The 23021-nt window shown below is 44.5% G+C and overlaps 4 protein-coding genes across 7 annotated transcripts; 2 read left to right on the forward strand and 2 right to left on the reverse strand.

Moving 5' to 3' along the window:
* Nucleotides 1-4410: 4410 nt before the first annotated feature.
* Nucleotides 4411-5068, forward strand: LOC137350564 (histone H2B-like). Its single transcript, XM_068015223.1, has one exon. It carries the CDS (start codon nucleotides 4418-4420, stop codon nucleotides 4793-4795), a length of 378 nt encoding a protein of 125 aa, XP_067871324.1. The 5' UTR covers nucleotides 4411-4417; the 3' UTR covers nucleotides 4796-5068.
* A 91-nt stretch (nucleotides 5069-5159) lies between these two features.
* LOC137350562 (histone H2A-like) lies at nucleotides 5160-20798 on the forward strand. 4 transcript variants are annotated; one of them, XR_010969452.1, is made up of 4 exons: nucleotides 5160-5985; nucleotides 10390-11514; nucleotides 19039-19115; nucleotides 20717-20798. XR_010969452.1 is itself a non-coding variant. In XM_068015221.1 (2 exons), exons 1-2 carry the CDS (start codon nucleotides 5549-5551, stop codon nucleotides 10418-10420), a joined length of 468 nt encoding a protein of 155 aa, XP_067871322.1. In that variant the 5' UTR covers nucleotides 5160-5548; the 3' UTR covers nucleotides 10421-17224. The 4 variants fall into 4 exon arrangements, 1 of the variants encoding a protein (XP_067871322.1); XR_010969453.1 differs by lacking the exon at nucleotides 20717-20798 and adding an exon at nucleotides 19686-19789; XM_068015221.1 differs by lacking the exons at nucleotides 19039-19115; nucleotides 20717-20798 and having other exon boundaries at nucleotides 10390-17224.
* On the reverse strand, nucleotides 6679-7324 carry LOC137350563 (histone H3-like). The gene has a single exon (XM_068015222.1). It carries the CDS (start codon nucleotides 7264-7266, stop codon nucleotides 6856-6858), a length of 411 nt encoding a protein of 136 aa, XP_067871323.1. The 5' UTR covers nucleotides 7267-7324; the 3' UTR covers nucleotides 6679-6855.
* LOC137350565 (histone H2B 7-like) lies at nucleotides 7369-8586 on the reverse strand. Its single transcript, XM_068015224.1, has 2 exons — nucleotides 8305-8586; nucleotides 7369-7815 (listed from the first exon to the last, which is right to left on the reverse strand). The coding sequence occupies exons 1-2, from the start codon at nucleotides 8544-8546 to the stop codon at nucleotides 7773-7775; spliced, it is 285 nt and encodes a 94-aa protein (XP_067871325.1). The 5' UTR covers nucleotides 8547-8586; the 3' UTR covers nucleotides 7369-7772.
* Nucleotides 20799-23021: the final 2223 nt, after the last annotated feature.

The raw sequence follows: 23021 nt of genomic DNA on the forward strand, positions 1-23021 counted from the left end.
CCCTTGCTGTTTGCAGTGTACATTAATGATTTTGATGTGAATATAGGTGATATGATCAGTAAGTTCGCAGATGACATGAAAATTGGTGGGTGTCGTAAATAGTGAGGAGGAAAGCCTTAGATTACGGATGATGTGGATGGGTTGGTAAGGTGGGCAGAGCAGTGGCAGATAAAATTCAATTCTGAGAAGTGTGAGGTGATGCATTTTGGGAGGACTAACAAGGCAAGAGAATATACAATAGATGAAAGGACCACAGGAAGTACAGAGGGACATTGGTATACTTGTCCATTGAACACCGAAGGCAGCAGCACAGGTGGAAAAGGTGGTTAGGAAGACATATGGGATAGTTGCCTTTATTAGCCGAGGCATAGAATATAAGAGCAGGGAGGTTATGATGGAGTTGTATAAAATGCTAGTTCGGCCACAGCTGGAGTACTGTGTACAGTTCTGGTCGCCACACTAGAGGAAGGATGTGATTGCACTGGAGAGGTTGTAGAGGAGATTCACCAGGATGTTGCCTGAGCTGGAACATTTCAGCTGTGAAGAGAGACTGGATAGACCATGGTTGTTTTCCTTAGAACAGAGAAGGCCGAGGGGGGACTTGATTGAGGTATAAAAAATTATGAGTGGCATAGATACGGTAGATAGGAAGAAACTTTTTTTCCCTTAGCAGAGGTGTCAATAACCAGGGGGCATGGATTTAAGGTAAGGGGCAAGAGGTTGAGCGGGGAATTGAGGAAAAACCTTTTCTCCCAGAGAGTGGTTGGAATCTGGAACACACTGCTTGAAGGGGCAGTAGAGGCAGGAACCCTCAACATTTAAGAATAATTTAGATAAGCACTTGAAATGCCATAGCATACAAGGCTACAGGCCAAGTGCTAGAAAATAGGATTAGAATAGATAGGTCCTTGATGGCTGACATGGACACGATGGGCTGAAGGGCCTGTTTCTATGCTGTATAACTCTGACTCTATGACTAACCTCAGCTACAATTTAAATACATATAGAACTGGCACGTGGTTCCCGTTTCAAAGTTACAGAATTAACCTCAATAATGTACTCTGAGATTCAGGTTAAATACCAGCTAAATATTTACACGTTATGAGTTTAGAAGTTGCAGTATTAATTCCCATAATGTATTTATTTTTATTTAGAGATACAGCATTGAAACAGGCCTATCGGCCCACCGGGTCTGTGCCGACCAACAACCACCCATTTATATTAACCCTACATTAATCCCATACTCCCTACCACATCCCCACCATTCTCCTACCACCTACCTACACTAGGGGAAATTTACAATGGCCAATTTACTGATCAACCTGCAAGTCTTTGGCTGTGGGAGGAAACCGGAGCACTCGGCGGAAACCCACGCGGTCACAGGGAGAACTTGCAAACTCCACACAGGCAGTACCCAGAACTGGACCCGGGTCACTGGAGCTGTGAGGCTGCGGTGCTAACCACTGCATCACCCACATTTGGACACTAGTCCATATCTCAACTGCATAATCAGATTGAGAGATTATGAAAAACAGTATAACCTGAGATACAAACTCATATTCCAGTTTAAAACTTATCTGGATTGTGGAACTAAAAGATACAATATAAATTTGATTTGTCTAGTGAGCTATAAGTTTTCTACCAGTCCAAAAACCACATATAGTGTCAGATGGAAGATACTGTACAGTTCCAGACTGAGCTCATTTTACATGCAAGTCCAAAATTATCACTGTCCGACTGAATGGCACTGATCAAATTGCTTCGTACAGTCTGAGTTACACTTGCCCACCAATCCGGTATTAGATTGGAGGATACATTATCTTCCACTATTGTGTTCACAGTGACAGATATTTAATACTAGGCAAAACCTCAAACGTATTGTCTGCTTAAAACCAACCACATCAGTGGCCTGTTGCTGTGCTGACATTTTATGTAGAATGAATCCAGACTTGCAAACAGTCCCAGGGACAGAAGATTATATAATGAATCCCATACTCATACAGAGTACCAGACACTGCCAGATAGAGAGTGATGCTGAAACACATGCTCAGTGCCAGGTGCTGAAAGGCATCAGTTGATGACTGCACTCACTCACAATTCCTCAGCCTGAGTCATCTAAAGCAATCTAACACACAAATAGTAGCACTGAGAGATTGAGAAAGAGTCCAAAACTCACATGGAGCACTCGATGCTGACAGATACAAACTGAAGACTATACACTCATGGATCTAGGATTAGCTAACTCACAGGAAACAGAGAGTGGGGATAAATTGGGCATTTTCATTTTCGCAATTTGTAACTAATGGAGTGCCACAGTGATCAGTGCTGGTGCCTCAACTATGTATGGTCTATATTAATAACTTACATGAAGCGATCAAGTGTATTGTTGCCAAATTTATGGATGTGACAAAGATCGATAGGAAAGCAAGTTATGAGGAGGATAAAGTGTCTGCAAAGAGATATAGATAGGTTAAGTCAATGGGCAAAGGTTTGGCAGCTGGAGTATAATGTGGGAAAATGTGAGGTTGTCTAATTTGACAGGAAGAATAGAAAAACAGAATATTACTTACATAGAGAGAGAGACTGCAGAATGCTGCTGTACCGAGGGATCTGGGTGTCCAGGTACATGAATTACAAAAAGTTAGCATGAAGGTATAGCAAGTAATTAGGAAGGAAAATGGAATGTTGGCATTTTTAGCAAGGGGAATGGAGTATAAAAGTAGGGAAGTTTTACTATAACTGTCTAGGGCATTAGTGACAACCCAACTAAAGGACTCCATACAGTTTTGGTCTCCTTACTTAAGGAGGGATATACTTGCATTGGAATCAATTCAGAGAAGGTTCACTAGGCTGATTTCTGTGATGAAGGATTGCCTTATGAGACAATGTTGAGCAGGTTGGGCCTATACCCACTGTAGTTATAAGATTGAGAGGTGATCTTATTGAAACCTATAAGATTCTCAGTGGGCTGGACAGGTAGATGCTGAGAGGATGTTTCTCCTTGTGGGGGAATGTAGGGGCGAGAGTTTCAAGCTAAGTGGTCTTCCATTCAAGAAGGAGATGAAGAGGAATTTCTTCTCTCAGAGGGTTGTTCATCTTTGGAATTCTGTTCCCCAGAGGACTGTGGAGGCTGAGTCATTGAATCAAGGCTCTGTTAGACAAATTTTTGATCTACATGGAAATCAATGGTTGGGAATCAATGGTTATGGGCGCAGGCAGGAAGGTGAAATTAAGGTCACAATCAGAAGAGCCATGATCTTATCGAATGGCAGAGCAGGCTTGGTGGGTCAAATGGCCTATTTCTGCTCCTATTTCGTATGTTATTATATTCTTACACACACACACACACACACACACACACAACCAGTGTGTGGCAGATCTAGAATTCATCTCACTTTCATACACAATACCAGTGACTGAAAGGTACAAAATCAATCCCACAGATGCATACAGTACCACCGACAAGTACAGGATGAATCCCATGCTCACACACACCACTAGGTATCGAAAGATACATGTGATTCCCACTCGCACATGACAATATGAGACGGAGTTACAGAATGATTTCCACATTCACATAGAGCACCACTGACTGCTGATCAATTCATCCCACAATCTCACACACTACCAGAGGCTGAGAGATACAAAATTAATCCCACACTCCGATGTAGTAGCAAAGACTGACACATACAAAATCAATCACAAACACTCCTACAGTACCACTGGCAGATTCAGTAACTGCCAAAATTACCAGAGACTGACAAATAAATCGTGAACTCCTACATATTGTGAGGTGCTGACACAGATAGCTTGAATTCCACACATACAGAACCACTGACAGATTCAGAGCAAGTCCCAAATTCACGTACCATCCCAGAGACCGACAGATACAGAATGGATGTCATACTCAAACACAGCACCAGAGTCTGACAGATAGAGAAGGAATCCATACAGCACCAGAGACCGAGAGCTACCGAATTACATAACATGTGCAAACACAGTACCACAGACTAAAAGCAGTGGAATTAATTACACATTCACATGCAATAGCAGAGACACAACGACACTGAATCTTCAATAAGTGTCCTCCCACCAACAGCCAGGACATTTCCAGGGAGCTGTACACAGGGAGCGGCTCTTTCAATATCAACTGGGGCCGGAGAATCTTCGTGAAATATCCTTCCTGATTGCAGGAAGGGTGTTTGTGATTGGTTGCAAATATTTATTCTGATTGGATGGGGAAAAACACCAATTAGAGAATTACAGTAAAAAAACCTTTATGACATCACTCCCAATCACCCAATCACAATCTTTACTTTCCCCCCATCCCTCATTAGCATAGAGCTGTGGGATTGTCTATTTAATCCGCACTCGGAAGGGGTTTGGTTTATTTCTGTGTCTGAAATTGAATCTGAAGATGGTTGAGGAGAAGAAGAAAACAGCTGCTAAGAAGGGCGCCAAGAAAACTGTGAGTAAACCGTCAGCAAAGGGCGGCAAGAGGCGGAGAAAGTCGAGGAAGGAGAGTTACTCCATCTACATCTACAAAGTGATGAAGCAGGTTCACCCCGACACCGGCATCTCCTCCAAGGCCATGAGCATCATGAACTCGTTTGTGAACGATATTTTCGAGCGCATCGCGGGTGAGGCTTCCCGCCTGGCCCATTACAACAAGCGCAGCACCATCAGCTCCCGGGAGATCCAGACCGCCGTGCGCCTGCTGCTGCCCGGGGAGCTGGCCAAGCACGCCGTGTCGGAAGGGACAAAGGCGGTGACCAAGTACACCAGCTCCAAGTAAAACTGCACAATGGACTGAAAAACAGATCAAACACAACGGCTCTTTTAAGAGCCACCCACAATCTCTCTGAAAAAGCTGCATCCGACATCTCCATTAAATTATTTTAAAACCATGTATAACATAATAACGTTCCCACTGCTGTTCCTGTGTCTCCTGTCCCATAAACTGTACACGGACACATAATCCGGTCGTCCGCCTTCGCTTTTTTGCTTAAAGCTGTTATTATGGCACAGCTCCTGAATGACTGCATTAACAGCTGTTTTTAGCTGCAACGGTCAGACCTCAGTCCCTTCACTCTATTCCTGAAATGTGAACTAATTCATCGTTTTATTCACAGCAACTCGCCGGAACAGGAACAGAGCAGATTAAGCAGATCCGGCTTCCTCTTTTCAGAGAAGGACACTGGGCTCTGATTGAAGACTAAACTGAGTGTTTTCCTTCAGGGAAATGCTGTGAACAGGGATTTATTCCCACCTGGAACAGTTTGTGATTGGTGACGGAAAGAATAGAATAAAACAAAAAAAAGAGAAGGGATTTGAAATCTTTGACTAAGGATGACATTTATTTTAATCCGCTCTTTTCCGGAAATGAAATTGGCGGGCTTTGTGAAATTGACAAATTCTCTGCTTCTGGTCGTGTGGCGGGTAAATCCCGCCCTCTTCTGTTTGTGTCCTGATTGGTGAAGAATATAGGCAAATGAGGTGAATTAAGTACCGACCAATGAGATGAGTTCTCAGTCTATAAGTACAGTAAATGCTGCAGAAAATAACCATTCTTTGTGAAAGTATTTGTGAGATTGTGAAAATGACTGGAAGAGGAAAGACCAGCGGGAAAGCTCGGGCCAAGGCCAAGTCTCGCTCCTCCCGGGCTGGACTGCAGTTCCCGGTGGGCCGGGTTCACAGGCTCCTGAGAAAGGGTAACTATGCTGAGCGTGTGGGTGCCGGAGCCCCGGTCTATTTGGCTGCTGTGCTCGAGTATCTGACCGCTGAAATCCTCGAGCTGGCCGGTAACGCGGCCCGGGACAACAAGAAGAGCCGCATCATTCCCAGACACCTGCAGCTGGCCGTCCGCAACGACGAGGAGCTCAACAAGCTGCTGGGAGGAGTGACCATCGCTCAGGGCGGGGTGCTGCCTAATATCCAGGCCGTGCTGCTGCCTAAGAAAACCAGCGCTCAGAGCTCCCAGAAAAAGTAAAGCGGCCATAATGTCATCCAATAAACCAAAGGCTCTTTTCAGAGCCACCCACAGTCTCTGTGAAAGGGCTGGTTACTGTCAGGAGGGAATCAGAGATGGAGTTATTGTAACAGTGGATTGACCTGTTTCGCATACAGACAGTTTGAATTCTGTTTTTTTTCTCTCTCCGGCTTCTCAATGAGAATTTGCTCCCGGAACAGAGTAAATGCAGGAAGGAAGAGGCCATTCTCGGGCTGTGTGTTTCTCTCCTAACCTGATCTGTTTAGACCGCACTGTTCCCAGAGGACGGAATCTGAGAGTTGCTCACACACGGGAGCTGAGTCCATTGCAGCGCTTTAATATGTGCCTTCCCCCCGGCCCTCCGTATTCTCCGGACACAAAGCTGTCTAATCCCCCGGCGGCGGGAGAGTCGGGGATTCTCTCCCCGCAGTGTCAGGGTTTGCAACCCTGGGCAACTGGCGGTTCGAGTCAGTGACCGAGCTGCCTCACCTGTCCTGTGTACCGATTTCCAAGGGATTCAACTATTAGCGAACTCATTGGGTAATGTTTGTAAATAACCCTCATGTGAACGGAGCTGGCTCCATTAATTCCTTCCAAATAAAACTGGGATCTATTTATTTTCCCCAAATGTCAGCTAACGGATCCCAGGAGCAGGGTTGAGATTGTGCTGAACAGCAATGAGTCTCCGGTAATGCTGCTTTCTAAATTCCAGATCAGCTCTCAGTCTTCCAGGCCTTTACCAGAAACCATGTGGCCGCCCCTCCAATCTAATGGGTTTGATGATGAACAGAGATGGCAGCTCTTTCCTTTGCTGATTTGGTGGCTCTGAAAAGAGCCCTTGTTACACTTGTTACTGAAGCCGGGTTTTAGGCGCGTTCCCCGCGGATGCGGCGGGCCAGCTGGATGTCTTTGGGCATGATGGTGACTCGCTTGGCGTGGATGGCGCACAGGTTGGTGTCCTCAAAGAGCCCCACCAGGTAAGACTCGCTGGCCTCCTGCAAGGCCATGACGGCCGAGCTCTGGAAGCGCAGGTCTGTCTTAAAGTCCTGAGCGATCTCTCTGACCAGGCGCTGGAAGGGCAGTTTGCGGATGAGCAGCTCAGTGGATTTCTGGTAGCGGCGGATCTCCCTCAGAGCCACAGTGCCGGGTCTGTAGCGATGAGGCTTCTTTACTCCACCCGTGGCTGGAGCGCTCTTCCGGGCCGCTTTGGTAGCCAGCTGTTTGCGAGGAGCTTTCCCTCCGGTCGATTTACGCGCTGTCTGCTTTGTCCGGGCCATTTTCTCAACGGATTCTGCACAATCTGAGACACACAGACTGTTAATACTGATTCTGCTTCACATCCACCTTTTTAAACTCTGTGAGGAACCGCCCTGAGCAGTAATTGGCTGGAACCCGACACCCAGTCAGTTTAAACCAAACTCCGATAATGAACAGAAACACAGGAAACTGTTGGCTCCGATTGGCCGATTATTACTGATACATCAATTTTTTAAAAACCGCCAATATCAGTGCCGGAAACAACGGTTTTGACAAAGGAAAAATTTGCTTTAATTCATCTTATGAACATGATCAGAACATTTCAATGATATTTGTCAGCAAAGATCTTTTACAGCAAAGATTTTAAACTCTTTCTCTTGTATTATTCTACACTTTGTCACAAGTTCCAGACACACATTTCCAATCCGGTATCTATTCGGGTTTATTCTCCGTCCTTTTTGAAACAGTCTGTAAGCGGAGGCAGAAAGTCTCATTCACAGCATTCTGCAAGCGGATACATTTCAGATCAATCTTTGTCAAGATACCGCATCACTGATTCTAGATTGAACCTATTTGTGGGAGACAAAAGCGGAGAGAAGATTTTTACTGTCAGGTGTTGAAATGTGAGACTGAGGGTTCCTACAACAGCGGGGTTTCCAGATAATGTACTTATTAATTATTGAGGCCAAGCTTGAACAAGGGAAACAAGTGACTGAGAACTGATGTGTCAGCTTTTATTAACGGAATACAGGAAAGGGGCCGAATATGAACGCGTCCGAAATCAAAGCGCACTTGGGTCAGTGGTCAGTAATTAATTTACACAGCATTATTAAGTAGAGACACAAAGATCTCACAGACAGTGAAAGTGAATTACTCACATATAGCTGGGATAAAACAGATCACAAAGGCAATTAGAAAGTTCCAGACTTTTCATATATAAAAAACAAAACAACCCGATACCATAGAGATGAAGTTGTAGCTTTTTCAGAGAGATTGTGGGTGGCTCTTAAAAGAGCCGTTGTGTTTGGGATGTTTTTCAGTCCATTGTGCAGTTTTACTTGGAGCTGGTGTACTTGGTCACCGCCTTTGTCCCTTCCGACACGGCGTGCTTGGCCAGCTCCCCGGGCAGCAGCAGGCGCACGGCGGTCTGGATCTCCCGGGAGCTGATGGTGCTGCGCTTGTTGTAATGGGCCAGGCGGGAAGCCTCACCCGCGATGCGCTCGAAAATATCGTTCACAAACGAGTTCATGATGCTCATGGCCTTGGAGGAGATGCCGGTGTCGGGGTGAACCTGCTTCATCACTTTGTAGATGTAGATGGAGTAACTCTCCTTCCTCGACTTTCTCCGCTTCTTGCCGCCCTTTGCTGACGGTTTACTCACAGTTTTCTTGGCGCCCTTCTTAGCAGCTGCTTTCTTCTTCTCCTCAACCATCTTCAGTTTCAATTTCAGACACAGAAATAAACCAAACCCCTTCCGAGTGCGGATTAAATAGACAATCCCACAGCTCTATGCTAATGAGGGATGGGGGAAAGTAAAGATTGTGATTGGATGATTGGGAGTGATGTCATAAAGGTTTTTTTACTGTAATTCTCTAATTGGTGTTTTTCCCCATCCAATCAGAATAAATATTTGCAACCAATCACAAACACCCTTCCTGCAATCAGGAAGGATATTTCATAAAGACTCTCTCCAAACCCAGTTTATATTGAAAGAGCCGCTGCCCGTGTACACCTCCCTAGAAATGTCCTGGTGTTGTTGGGAGGACACTTACGTGTCCTTGTGTCTCTGCTATTGCATGTGAGTGTGCAATTAATTCAATTATTTTACTCTCTTTTGTGTTTGAGTGTGTTCTGTCATTCGGTAGCTCTCAGTGTCTGGTGCTGTATGGATTCATTCTGTATCCTCAGACTCTGGTACTGTGTGTGAGTTTGACATCCATTCTATATCTGTCAGACTCTGGTACTGTGCTTGAGTGTGACATCTATTCTGTCTCTCAGTCTCTGGTAATGTGAGTGTGAGGAGATGAGGTGGAGTGTTGTGGCGAGGATGATAGAAAAGAGCATTGGTGTGATGACACAGCCTTGCTTGAGCCCAGTTTATATTAGCATTGGTTCAGTGGTAGGGCTGTTGGGAAGGATTACAGCTTGCATGTCCTCATGCAGTCATCGGAGGATGGTGACGAATTTCTCCAGGCAGCCAAATTTGAGGAGGACGTTCCATAATCCCTCTCGGTTGGTAGAGTCGAAGGCCTTTGTCAGGACAGAGAAGGCCATTTATAAAGGTTGTTGCTGCTCCCTACATTTTCTTGAAGTTGTCTTGCTGTGAAGATTATGTCCACTGTGTCTGTTGATGGACAGAATCCACATTGTGATTCCAGTAGGAGGTCTTCAGCCATGGGGAGGAGGCAGTTGATAAGGACTCTTGTGATGACCTTCCCTGTGGTGGACAGCAGGGATACCCCTCTGTAGTTACCACAGTCTGTCTTGTCACCTTTTTTTGAAGATGATCACAATTACGGCATCTCAGAGATCCCCTGTCATGCTCTCTTCCTTCCAGATGAGAGAAATGAGACCATGTATTTGTGTCAAGAGTGCTTCTCTGCCATATTTTAGAATTTCAGTGGGAATTCCATATACGCAAGCGGCCTTATGGATTTTTAGCTGTCAGTTTGCCTTTTCAGTCTCTGTCAGTCTGGAATTGTGCTGACAGCACGGTGGGTACCATGCATTGGAATGTAGTCAAGGACGGGGGCCCGTCATTTTACTTATATTTTTAGTTCTTTTTTACATATTTTACAATTTTTTTTCTTTTGTTCATTTCATTTCATTTCATTGTAGTTTGTTCAGTTTGCTTACCCACTGATTTTTTTTCATGTTTGTACTTGCTGCTGTTCAATCGTCAGTTCGTTAATACCCTATCTGTACTAATGCTTTGTCTTTCAACACACCATTAACATATTGTTTGCCTTTGCTCCATGACCTCTTGGTCAGCTATGTGGCCTTGTCCAATCTACTCTTTCTCCTTTGTTATCTCTTGCCCCACCCCCGGCTTACTTGCTTATAACCTTTGACATTTCTAATATTTGCCAGTTCCGAAGAAGGGTCACTGACCTGAAACGTTAACTCTGCTTCTCTTTCCACAGATGCTGCCAGACCTGCTGGGAAACTGTTTAACCTATGTTGCCTCCAGTCCAGATGCAAGGCTATTCCAACCTCTGTCATCGAGCTGCAGTATGCTGATGACGCTGGCATATGCACACCCTCAGAGGGCAAGCTTCAAACCCTTATCGATGCATTCACAGAGGCATATGAAATAATTGGCCTTAAGCTAAAGATCCAGAAGACAAAGGTCCTCTACCAACCTGCTCCCTGATACTGCCCCCCGACTATCAAGATCCACGGCGAACCACTGGACAATGTGGATCACTGCTCATATCTTGGGAACCTCCTGTCACCAAGGACAGATATCGACGATGACACTCAGCATCGCCTCCAGTGTGTCAGCGCAGATTTCAGTCATCTGAAGAAAAGAATGTTTGATGACAAAGACCTCAAATCAGACACCAAGCTCTTGGTTGACATGGCTGCAGTGTTACCTGCCCTCCTGTATGTGTCAGAAACATAGATACTGTACAGCAGACATCCCAAAGCCCTGGAGAGATATCACCAGTGGTGCCTCCGCAAGATCCTGCAAATTCAGTTGCAGGACAGGCGCTCCAATATCAGTGTCCTCTCTCAGGCCAACATCCTCAGTATCCAGACACTGGTCATGGTGAGTCAGTTATGTTGGGCAGGCTACATTATTCGCATGCCCGACACCAGAGTCCCAAAACAAGCTTTCTACTCTGAGCTCCGTCAGGGCAAGAGGCTACTAGGAGGGCAGAGCAAACGTTACAAGAATTTCCTTTCAACACTCCCTGAAAAAACGTGACATCTGCACTGATTCATGGGCATCTCTTGCCTGAGACCACCCAAAATGGAGAAGAAGCATCCGCGAAGGTGCCAGCCAGTTCAAAATTCATCGACATGCCCAGTAAGCAACCAAATGCAAACAGTGGAAGGAGTACTTGGAAATTGGAGAATCCCATTATCCCACCTCACCAAGCACCATCTGCCCCACCTGTGGCCGAGTGTCTGGATCCAGAATTGGACTATTCAGTTACCTAAGGACCCACAAACCCTGGAGTGGAAGGAAGTCATCCTCCTTACCGAGGGACTGCCTAAGAAGAAGTTTAGTGTGACATCCATTCTGCATCTGTCAGTCTCTGGTATTGAGTATGAGTGTGGGATTCATTCATTATCTGTCGGTATCTGGTACTGTGTTTGAGTGCAGTTTTCAGGCTGTATCTATTGGTATCTTGTGTGTGAGTTTTGTATTCATCTGTATCTTTTAGCCTCTAACACATTATTTGAGTTTTGCAGTTATTCTGAACTAACCCTTGGTAATGTATGTGTGTTTGAGATTGACGGTTTACCTGTTAATCTGTTGTACTGCACATGAGTGTGAGATTCATTCTGTATAACTCTATCTCTGTTCCTGTTACGTGTGTGTGATTCATTTTGTATGCTCCATCTCTGGTATCACATATGTGTGTGGTATCAATTCCATTTCTGTTATTTCTGGTACTGTATGTGAGTGTTTATTTCATTCTGTAACTATCAGTCTCTGGCACTGTCTGCACGTTCTGGATCCATTTTGTAACGATCAGTCTCTCGCAGAGTGTGAATGTGGAATTAATTTTGTATCTCTCCATCTCTAGTGTCATGTGCAAATTTGGAATTCTTTCTGAATTGGTCATTGGCACTGGATCTGCCATTCTCTAGTACAGTTTGTGAATTTGGGATTCATTCTGTACCTGTCACTCACTAGTACTTTGTGAAAGTGAGCGATACATTCTGTATCTGCCAGCCTCTGGTAGTGTGTGTGATTGTGGGATGAATTAATTAGCAGTCAGTGGTGCTCTATGTGAATGTGGAAATCATTCTGTAACTCAGTCTGATATTGTTCTGTGAGGGTGGGAATCACATGTATCTTTCAATTCCTGATGCTGTGTGTGAGCATGGGATTCATTCTGTCCCTGTCGGTGGCACTGTATATAGCTGTGGGATTAATTCTGTACCTTTCAGTCTCTGGTATTTTGTACGAAAGTGGGATTAATTCTAGATCCGCCACACACTGGTTGAGTGTGTGTGTGTAAGAAGATAATAAGAGACAAAATAGGAGCAGGAGAAGGCCATTTGGCCCATCGAGCCTGCTCCGCCATTCAATAAGATCATAGCTGTTCTGATTGTGGCCTTAATTCCACTTTCCTGCCTGCGCCCATGACCATTGACTCCCTTGTAGGTCAAAAATCTATCTATCACAGCCTTGAATATATTCAATGACCCAGCCTCCACAATCCTCTGGAGAGCAGAATTCCAAAGATGAACAACCCTCTGAGAGAAGAAATTCCTCCTCATCTCCTTCTTGAATGGGAGACCACTTATCTTGAAACTGTGGCCCCTAATTCTACATTCCCCCACAAGGAGAAACATCCTCTCAGCATCTACCTGTCCATCAACTGAGAATCTTATAGGTTTCAATAAGATCACCTCTCAATCTTCTAAACTCCAGTGAGTATAGGCCCAACCTGCTCAACCTTTTCACATAAGACGGCACAGTGGCGGCGCAGTGGCCCAACCTGCTCAACCTTTTCACATAAGACGGCACAGCGGCATATAGGGTGGCACAGTGGCGCAGTGGTTTGCACCGCAGCCTCACAGCTCCAGCGACCCGGGTTCAATTCTGGGTACTGCCTGTGTGGAGTTTGCAAGTTCTCCCTGTGTCTGCGTGGGTTTCCTCCCACATGCCAAAGACTTGCAGGTTGATAGGTAAATTGGCTGTTAAAAATTGCCCCTAGTATAGGTATGTGGTAGGGAAATATAGCGACAGGTGGGGATGTGGTAGGAATATGGAATTAGTGTAGGATTAGTATGGATGGGTGGTTAATGGTCGGCACAGACTCGGTGGGCCGAAGGGCCTGTTTCAGTGCTGTATCTCTAAACTAAACTAAAAATGCCACTCAGCATCACCTCCAGTGTGTCAGCACAGCCTTCAGTTGTCTGAGGAAAAGAATGTTTGATGACAAAGGCCTCAAATCAGACACAAACGCATGGTTGACATGGCTGCATTGTAACCTGCCCTCCTGTATGTGTCGGAAACACCAACACTGTTCAGCAGACATCTCAAAGCCCTGGAGAGATATCACCAGCGGTGCTTCCGCAAGATCCTGCAAATTCAGTGGCAGGACAGGCGCTTCCAATATCAGTGTCCTCTCTCAGGCCAACAACCCCAGTATCGAGACACTGTTCATGGCTAGTCAGTTATGTTGGGTGGGCCACATTATCCGCATGCCTGACACCAGACTTCCAAATCAAGCTTTTTACTCTGAGGTCCGTCAGGGCAAGAGACTACCAGGAGGGCAGAGGAAACGTTACAAGAATTTCCTTAAAGACTCCCTGAAAAAAAAGTAACATCTCCACTGATTCGTGGACATCTCTTACCTGAGACCACCCAAAATGGTGAAGAAGCAACCGTGAAGGTGCCAGCCAGTTTGAACAAGGTCGGCATGCCCAGGTAGCAACCAAACGCAAACAGTGGAAGGAGTATTTGGAAATTCAAGTATCCCATTCATCCACCTCACCAAACACCATCTGCCCCACCTGTAGCCGAGTGTGTGGATCAAGAATTGGACTATTCAGTTACTTAAGGACCCACAACCCTGTAGTGGAAGAAAGTCATCCTTGTTCCCAAGGGACTGCCTAAGAAGAAGTTTGAGTGTGACATTCATTCTGCATCTGTCAGTCTCTGGTATTGAGTATGAGTGTGGGATTCATTCTATATTGTCAGTCTCTGGAATTATGTGCGAGTGTGGGATTCATTCTGTATCTGTCGGTCTCCAGTACTGTGTTTGAGTGTGGCTTTCAGGCTGTATCTTGTGTTTGAGCTTTGTATTCATCTGTATCTTTCAGCCTCCAACACATTAATTGAGTTTGTTAGTCATTCTGAACTGACCCTTGGTAATGTATATGTGTTTGAGGTTGATATTTTACCTGTTAATCTGTTGTACTGTACATGAGTGTGAGATTCATACTGTATAACTATCTCTGTTCCAGAATGTGATTCATTCTGTATGCTCCATCGCTGGTATCACATATGTGTGTGTTATCAATTCCATTTCAGTCATCTCTGGTACTGTATGAGAGTGTTTAATTCATTCTGTAATTGTCAGTCTCAGGCACTGTCTGCAAGTTCTGGATCCACTTTGTAACTATCAGTCTCTCGCGGAGTGTGAATGTGGAATTAATTTTGTATCGGTCCATCTCGAATTTCATGTGTAAATTTGGGATTAATTCTGAATTGTCATTGGTACTGTATCTGTCATTCTCTAGGACAGTTTATGAATTTGGGATTCATTCTGTACCTGTCACTCAATTTGTGAAAGTGTGAGATAGATTCTGTATCTGTCAGCCTCTGTAGTGTGTATGATTGTGGGATGAATTAATTAGCCGTCAGTGGTGCTCTATGTGAATGTGGAAATCATTCTGTAACTCAGTCTGATATTTTTTTTAGATTAGAGATACAGCACTGAAACAGGCCCTTCGGCCCACCGAGTCTGTGCTGACCAGCAGCCACCCATGTATACTAATCCTACACTAATCCCATATTCCTACCAAACATCCCCATCTGTCCCTATATTTCCCTACCACCTACCTATACTAGTGACAATTTATAATGGCCAATTTACCTACCAACCTGCAAGTCTTTTGGCTTATGGGAGGAAACCGGAGCACCCGGAGAAAACCCACGCAGACACAGGGAGAACTTGCAAACTCCACACAGGCAGTACCCAGAATCGAACCCGGGTCCCTGGAGCTGTGAGGCTGCAGTGCTAACCACTGCGCCACTGTGCCGCCCTAATTGTTCTGTGAGGGTGGGAATCACATGTTTTTTTCAATCCCTGGTGCTGTGTGTGAGCATGGGATTCATTCTGTACCTGTCACTGGTACTGCGTGCATCTGTGGGATTAATTCTATACCTTTCAGTCACTGCAATTGTGGATGAAAGTGGGATTCATTCTAGGTCCACCACACACTGGTTGAATGTGTGTGTGCAAGAAGATAAGAAGATACAAAATAGGAGCAGGAGAAGACCATTTGGCCCATCGAGCCTGCTCCGCCATTCAATAAGATCATAGCTGTTCTGATTGTGGCCTTAATTCCACTTTCCTGCCTGCGCCCAAAACCATTGACTCCCTTGTAGATCAAAAATCTGTCTGTCACAGCCTTGAATATATTCAATGACCCAGCCTCCACAGTCCTCTGGGGAACAGAATTCCAAACATGAACAACCCTCTGAGAGAAGAAATTCCTCCTCATCTCCTTCTTGAATGGGAGACCACTTATCCTGAAACTGTGGTCCCTAATTCTACTTTTCCCCACAAGTAGAAATATCTTCTCAGCATCTCCCCGGCCAGCAACTGAGAATCTTGTAGGTTTCCAGAAGATCAACTCTCAATGTTCTAAACTCCAGTGAGTATAGGCCCAACTTGCTCAACTTTTTCTCATATGACAATCCAACATCCCAGGAATCAGCCTAGTGAACCTTCTCTGAACTGATTCCAATGCAAGTATATCCCTCCTTAAGTAAGGAGACCAAAACTGTGTGGAGTTGGGATGTCACTAATGCCCTGTAAAGTTATAGCAAAACTTCCTTACTTTGATACTCCGTTCCCCTTGCTAAAAATACCAACATTCCATTTGCCTTCCTAATTACTTGCTCTACCTTCATGCTAACTTTTTTGTAATTCATGTACCTGGACACCCAGATTCCTTGGTACAGCAGCATTCTGCAGTCTGTCACTGTGTAAATAATATTCTGTTTTTCTATTCTACCTGCCTAAGTAGACAATCTCACATTTTCCCATATTATACTCCATCTGCCAAACGTTTGCCCGCTGACTTAACCTATCTATATCTCTTTGCAGACACATTGTGTCCTCCTCACAACTTGTTTTCCTACCTATCTTTGTACCATCCATAAATTTGGCAACAGTACACTCAGTCCCTTCATGCAAGTTATTAATATAGACCATAAATAGTTGAGGCCCCAGCACTGATCCCTGTGACATTCCATTAGTTACAGTTTGCCAATCTGAAAATGCTCCATTTATCCCCACTCTGTTTTCTGTGAGTTAGCCATTCCCATATCCATGTGCGTGTAGTTTTCAGTTTGTATCTGTCAGTGCCTGGTACTCTATGTGAGTTTTGGACTCATTCTCAATGTCTCACTGCAACTATTTGTGTGTTAGGTTGCTTTAGATGACTCAGGCTGCGATACTGTGAGTGAGTGCAGTAATCAACCTATAACTTTCAGCATCTGGCACTGAGCATGTGTATCAGAATCACTCTGTATCTGTCAGTATCTGGTACTCTGTGTGAGTGGGGGATTCATGATATAACCTTCCGTCCCTGGGACTGTTTGCAAGTCTGGATTCATTCTACATAAAATGTCAGCAATGCAACAGGCCACAGATGTGATAGGTTTTAAGCAGACAATATGTTTGAGGTTTTACCTGATATTAAATATCTGTCACTGTGAACACAATAGTGAAAGATAATGTATCCTTCAATCTGATACAGGATTGGTGTGCAAGTGTAACTCAGGCTGTACTAATCAATTTGATCAGTGCCATTCAGTCTGACTGTGAGTGAGAATCTTGGACTTGCATGTAAAATGAACTCAATCTGGAATTGTACAGTATCTTCCAACTGACACAGTATGAGGTTTTCGGACTGGTATGTTATTTATAGCTCAGACTACACAAATCAAATTTATATTGTAACTTTTATTTTCATAATCCAGATGAGTTTTAATGTATATGTCTGGACACATTATGGCAATTAATACTGATAAACTCAGAACGTGTTGGGCTGGTATTTAACTTGAATCTCAGAGTATATTTTTATATTATTTAGAGATACAGCATTGAAACAGGCCCTTCGGCCCACTGAGTCTGTGCCAACCAACAACCACCCATTTATCCTAATCCTACATTAATCCCATATTCTCTCCCACATCCCCACCATTCTCCTACCACCTACCTACACTGGGGGCAATTTACAATGGCCAATTAATCTATCAACCTGCAAGTCTTTGGAGGTGGGAGGAAACCGGAGCAGCCGGCGGAAACCCACGCAGACACAGGGAGAACTCGCAAACTCCGCACAGGCAGTACCCAGAACTGAACCCGGGGGTCGCTGGAACTGTGAGGCTGCGGTGATAACCACTGTGCCGCCCATAAACACACATAATGCCTCCATTATTGAGGTTAATTCTGTAACTTTGAAACGGGAACCATAATTTGTAGCTGAGGTTGCACTATCGTGGGATTGGCACAGTGATAATTTGATAGTTGGGTGAGAATTTGGACTGGGATTTATGAATCTACCTGTCAGTGGTACTGAGTTGGGGTGACATGGAAACAACGTCTGTCTCTCCTGCTCTGTTTGATTGAGGGATTGAAAATGTGTCTCTGGATCTATTTCTGCTGTCTGAGACTGTGGAACTGATGACCTGTCTGTGTCTCTGCGCTCTGTGAGTGATAATGTACGGACTGTGTGTGAGAAGGAGCTGGTGACACTCTTCCTTGTAACTTGGGTGGAGGAAACATCACATTTATTCTGGTTCATTCAATTATTTGCCTGTTTGAACAAAAGTATGTTTATAACTGAAATACAGGGAAGGTAGAACATGCAGGATTTTAAAGAATTTAATCTCTCAAATAATAATGATGAACGCCCGCAAAGGAAGCCCAGCCATACAAATATTATCATTGTTTGACTGCACTGCAGTAACAGGTTCTTCCCATTCCGTCTCCTTTCCCTGTCCACACACAGCCCGAGAATGGCCTCTCCCTTCCCCCACTCACTCCATGTTCCGGGACCTGTTCCTGCTCCATTCCACCTCTTACAAACAGCCCCCGCCTCCCCCTGAACTTGCCCCGGACTCGATGCTGATCTCTGAGTCCATCTGCGGACACGCTCCCAAAGCGATGTGCTGCTGGAAGGAGGCTGCTGTTTGCTCCCTTTCCCCGGGACTGGGATCTCTCCATTCGCGGCTGTTTTAAACCATCTCCTTCCGCTCACAGGCGGTGCTGGGGGAGGGGAGCGCAGGCGCAGATTTCTGCAACAATTCAGCAAACAGAAACATGGAAAATTTCCGGCGCAGAATGAGGCCATTCGGCCTATCGTGTCCGCGCCAGCGCAAAGAGAGCGATTCAGCCTCATCCCACAGTTTCTTGTTATTGGACAGTGAAGTGTGGAAACAGAAGCGGACAGTCAGGATGTGGGGAGTTACACAAAGAGAATCTATTATAGGCACCAGGTGAGAAGTGTGAAGGACACATTTTAAACAGCGGCTGTTTGGTTTCGCTTGAACGGTTAGACCATGGGAGCGGGAACTGGAAATCTGACCTGTGTAAAAGTCCCTGTTCCGTCGGTCAGTCCCATTCATGGCCCAGTGGATTGTTTCTGGATGTCATTTAATTGTTGTAAAATGGCCAAAGCCCCTGGTATGCAGTAGCTGGGGGCTGCAGGACTGCAGTGGAATCAGACACTGACTCTGTTTGTGTTGCTGGGTTTCCTTTGTGATTGTTCACAATGATTATTCATTGAAAAATTGTTTTGGTCACTTTTGTATCTTCTACTACATCTCTTCCTGAATTATAATAAATACTTTTTTCTTTCCATAGGCAAATACTTGAAGGAAGCAGAATAAATGTAGTGATTCCTCGACACAAGGGGAAGTGAAGCCAGCTCCTCACACACAGTAAGTACAGTATCAACTCACAGAGAGCAGAGACATCAGTTCCACAATTACCGACAGCAGAAGTAGTCAGACCGGCATTGATCCCAAGTTCCAGAAACATTTATTCAATCCAACAGTCACTCAGAGCAGGAAAGACTGAAGTTGTCTCCATTTCACCCCAACTGACCAGTAGATACATCAATCCCAGTCCAAAATCACACCCACTATCAGATTGCAAGGCACTGTGTCACTCTCACAAGTGTGCAGCCTGAACTACAAATTCAATGTCAGATACAGCAGACAAACAGAACCTGATTGTAAAGTACAGAATTTATCCCAATAATGTACCCAGACTGCAGACTGAGCTCCATGTTACACACCACTCCACAAATCTCACAAATAGTCAGAGTGGAAGACACAGTATTAATTCCATTACTGCAAACTGAATGAACCTGACCATTACATACCAGGACATAAAACATATTGTAAGATGAAAGGACACAGACGTGAAATGTTAATTCTGTTTCTCTCTCCACATACGCTGCCTGAACTGCTAAGTATTTCCAGCAATTTTGTTTTTTTTAATTTCAGATTTGCAGCATCTGCAGAATTTTGCTTTTATTTTAGAGTTAAAGAAACATTGCCTTGTGAGGTGAGAGTGACTGCCCTTGATATCAAGGCAGCTATTGACCATGTATGGCATCAAGGAGCCCAAGCAAAACTGGAGTAAATGGGAATCGGGCAAAACTCTCTGCTGGTTGGAGTCATGCCTAGCACAAAGGAAGATGGCTGTGGTTGTTCAGGTCAATCATCTCAGTCTCAGGACATTACAGCTGGAATTCCTCAGGCTCATGTTCTAGGCCCAACCATCTTCAGCTGCTTCATCAATGACCTTCCCTCCATCACAAGGCTGAAAGTGGAGATGTTCACTGATGATTGTGCAATGTTCAGCACCATTCATGACTCCTCAGATACTGAAGCAGCCCGTGCCCAGATGCAGCAAGACCTGGACAACATCCAGGCTTAGGCTGATAAGTGGCAAGTAACATTCACGTCACATAACAAATGAAAAAAGTGAGGAAATACTGAAGGGCTTTTATGGAATACACGGAGACATGTTTCCACTTGTGGTGGTGTCTGAAACAAGAGCCAAAAATATAAAATCATCATTCCTAAAGCCAATGAGGAATTCATGAAAATTGTATTTACGCAGTGAATGGATAGAATCTGGAATTTTCTATCACATGGAGAGATTGAGGTGATGCACTTAAGGGGAGGTGGAACAAGTGAGCAAGTGTATGGGGAGAAATGAATTGAGCAATATACATATCAGGCTTTATTTTTCTTTATTTGTGCAAATGATGCAGGATGGCTGGAAATATTGTGTAGAGCATAGAGCAGTTGGGACGATCCCAGTGCAGTGTTTTGTCTGGATGGATCTGCCCAGAATACATGTGATGCAGGAGCTGGGAGCTTCAGTACTTCAGTGGAGGCAGATACTGACACGGGTTTTCAATTGTGTGTGTTCTTAATAATTATTAATTCAGAAAGTAAATTCACATCTTTGATATTTTGCACCTCACCTGTTCTTGAGTTATGAGATGTATTTTTTCTTCATACAGGCAAATACTTGAAGATATTGTGATGAATGTGATGGTTGCTGCACTCGAGGCACAAGGAACAGTGCAGCCAGCTCCTCTCACACACAGTAGGTACATTATCACTCAGAGTACAGAGGTACAGATGGTTCATCAATTCCCTAGTCTCAGACTGTAGAAGTAGTCAGGCCCACATGGATCCCAAGTTCCAGAAACACATTTTCAATCCAACAATCAAACAAAGCAGGAGAGAAAGAAGTTGTTTCCATTTCGCCCCAATTCAGTCCCACTGATAGTCAGATACATCAATCCCAGGTCAAAATCACACCCACTAGCAGATTGAAATACAATGTGTCAATCTAAATATAATGCAGACTTAGCTAGCAATTAAATATCAGATAGAATTGGTACACGTTACTGTTTGTTATTGATTCCATCAATATCGGCGACCACACTCTGGAAGTGGTTCAAGAGTTCACCTACCTAGGCTCAACTATCACTAGTAACCTATCTCTCGATGCAGAAATCAACAAGCGCATGGGAAAGGCATCTGCTGCTATATCCAGACTGGCCAAGAGGGTGTGGGAAAATGATGCACTGACACGGAACACAAAAGTCCAAGTTTATCAAGCCTGTGTCCTCAGTACCTTGCTCTACAGCAGCAAGGCTAGACAACGTACATCAGCCAAGAGTGACATCTCAACTCATTCCATATTTGCTGCCACCGTAGAATCCTTGGCATCAGGTGGCAGGACTGTATCTCCAATGCAGAAGTCCTCGTGACGGTCAGCATTCCCAGCATATACACCCTACTGAGCCAGCGGCGCTTGAGATGGCTTGGCCATGTGAGCCACATGGAAGATGACAGGATCCCCATCTCGCATTGTGCAGGAACTCGTCACTGGTATCAGACCCACCGGCCATCCATGTCTCCGCTTTAAGGACGTGTGCAAACGCGACATGAAGTCCTGTGACACTGACCACAAGTCATGGGAGTCAGTTGCCAGAGATTGCCAGAGCTGGCGGGCAGCCATAAAAGCGGGGCTAAAGAGTGGCGAGTCGAAGAGATTTAGCAGATGGCAGGAAAAAAGACAGAAGCACAAGGAGAGAGCCAACTGTGTAACAGCCCCGACAACCAATTTTATCTGCAGTGCCTGTGGAAGAGTTTGTCACTCTAGAATTGGCCTTTCTAGCCACTCCAGGCGCTGCTTCACAAACCACTGACCGCCTCTAGGCACTTACCCATTGTCTCTCGAGACAACGAGGCCAAAGAAGAAGAAGACTGATTGATTGGCACAGAATCTAACCGAATGATGTACCCTGAGATTTAAATTAAATACCATACCCAAAGCTCACACCCATTGATTATAAAGGATGTTGAAACATCCCCATGGTGTACCCTGAGATACAAGTCCAACATTCATTACAGTGAAAGTTTCAAAGGTGCTGAAAGATATTGTAAGCTGAGACACAAATTAGATACCAGTTCAGAACTCACCCACACTGTGAAATGGAAAGATACAGAATCAATTCCATTAGTGTAGATTGGTCTAAACATTATATACCATTCTAAAAACTCATACAATACCAAACTGAAATACAGTATCAATACTATTCATGTAGATTGATCTGAACATTGTATATCATTCTAAAAACTCATACAGTATCAATTCCATGAGTGCAGATTGATCTAAACATTACATACCATTCTAAAAACTGATACAATATCAAACTGAAATACAGTATCAATTCCATTACTGTAAATTTATCTAAACATTGCCAGTCCAAAAATCACATACAGTATCAGACTGAGCAATGCTGATACGAAGTGTAAACTGTGATGTAAATTAGATGCCTGGGTAGAACTCACCCAGACTGCAGAATTGAAAAATACAGTTGACTGTGATCCACATTATTTACCAGCCAAAAACATCTCATACATGATCAGAGTGAAATAGATTATCAATTCCATTTGTGTAGACTGAACTCCACATTACAAACCAGTAAAAACTCTCATACAGAGGTATGGTGATTTTGTGGTTACATTAAAGGACGAGTAATCCAAAAGTCTCCACTAATGGTCCAGAGACATGAGTTCAAATTCCACTGCAGCAGCTGGATAATTTATAGAATCAAAGCAAGTTTATGGCACAGCAAGAGGCCATTTGGCCCATCATGTCTGTGCCAGATGAAAAACTTTCCACCCATTCTAATCCCACATTTCAGCATTTGGTCGGTACCCCTGCAGATTACGGCATTTGAGGTGTATATCCTTTTGAATGAGCTGAGGGTTTCTGCCTCAACTACCCTTTCAGGCAGTGAGTTCCAG

The sequence above is a fragment of the Heterodontus francisci genome, chromosome 35 (genome assembly GCF_036365525.1).
Source record: "Heterodontus francisci isolate sHetFra1 chromosome 35, sHetFra1.hap1, whole genome shotgun sequence".
Lineage (NCBI taxonomy): Eukaryota > Metazoa > Chordata > Chondrichthyes > Heterodontiformes > Heterodontidae > Heterodontus > Heterodontus francisci.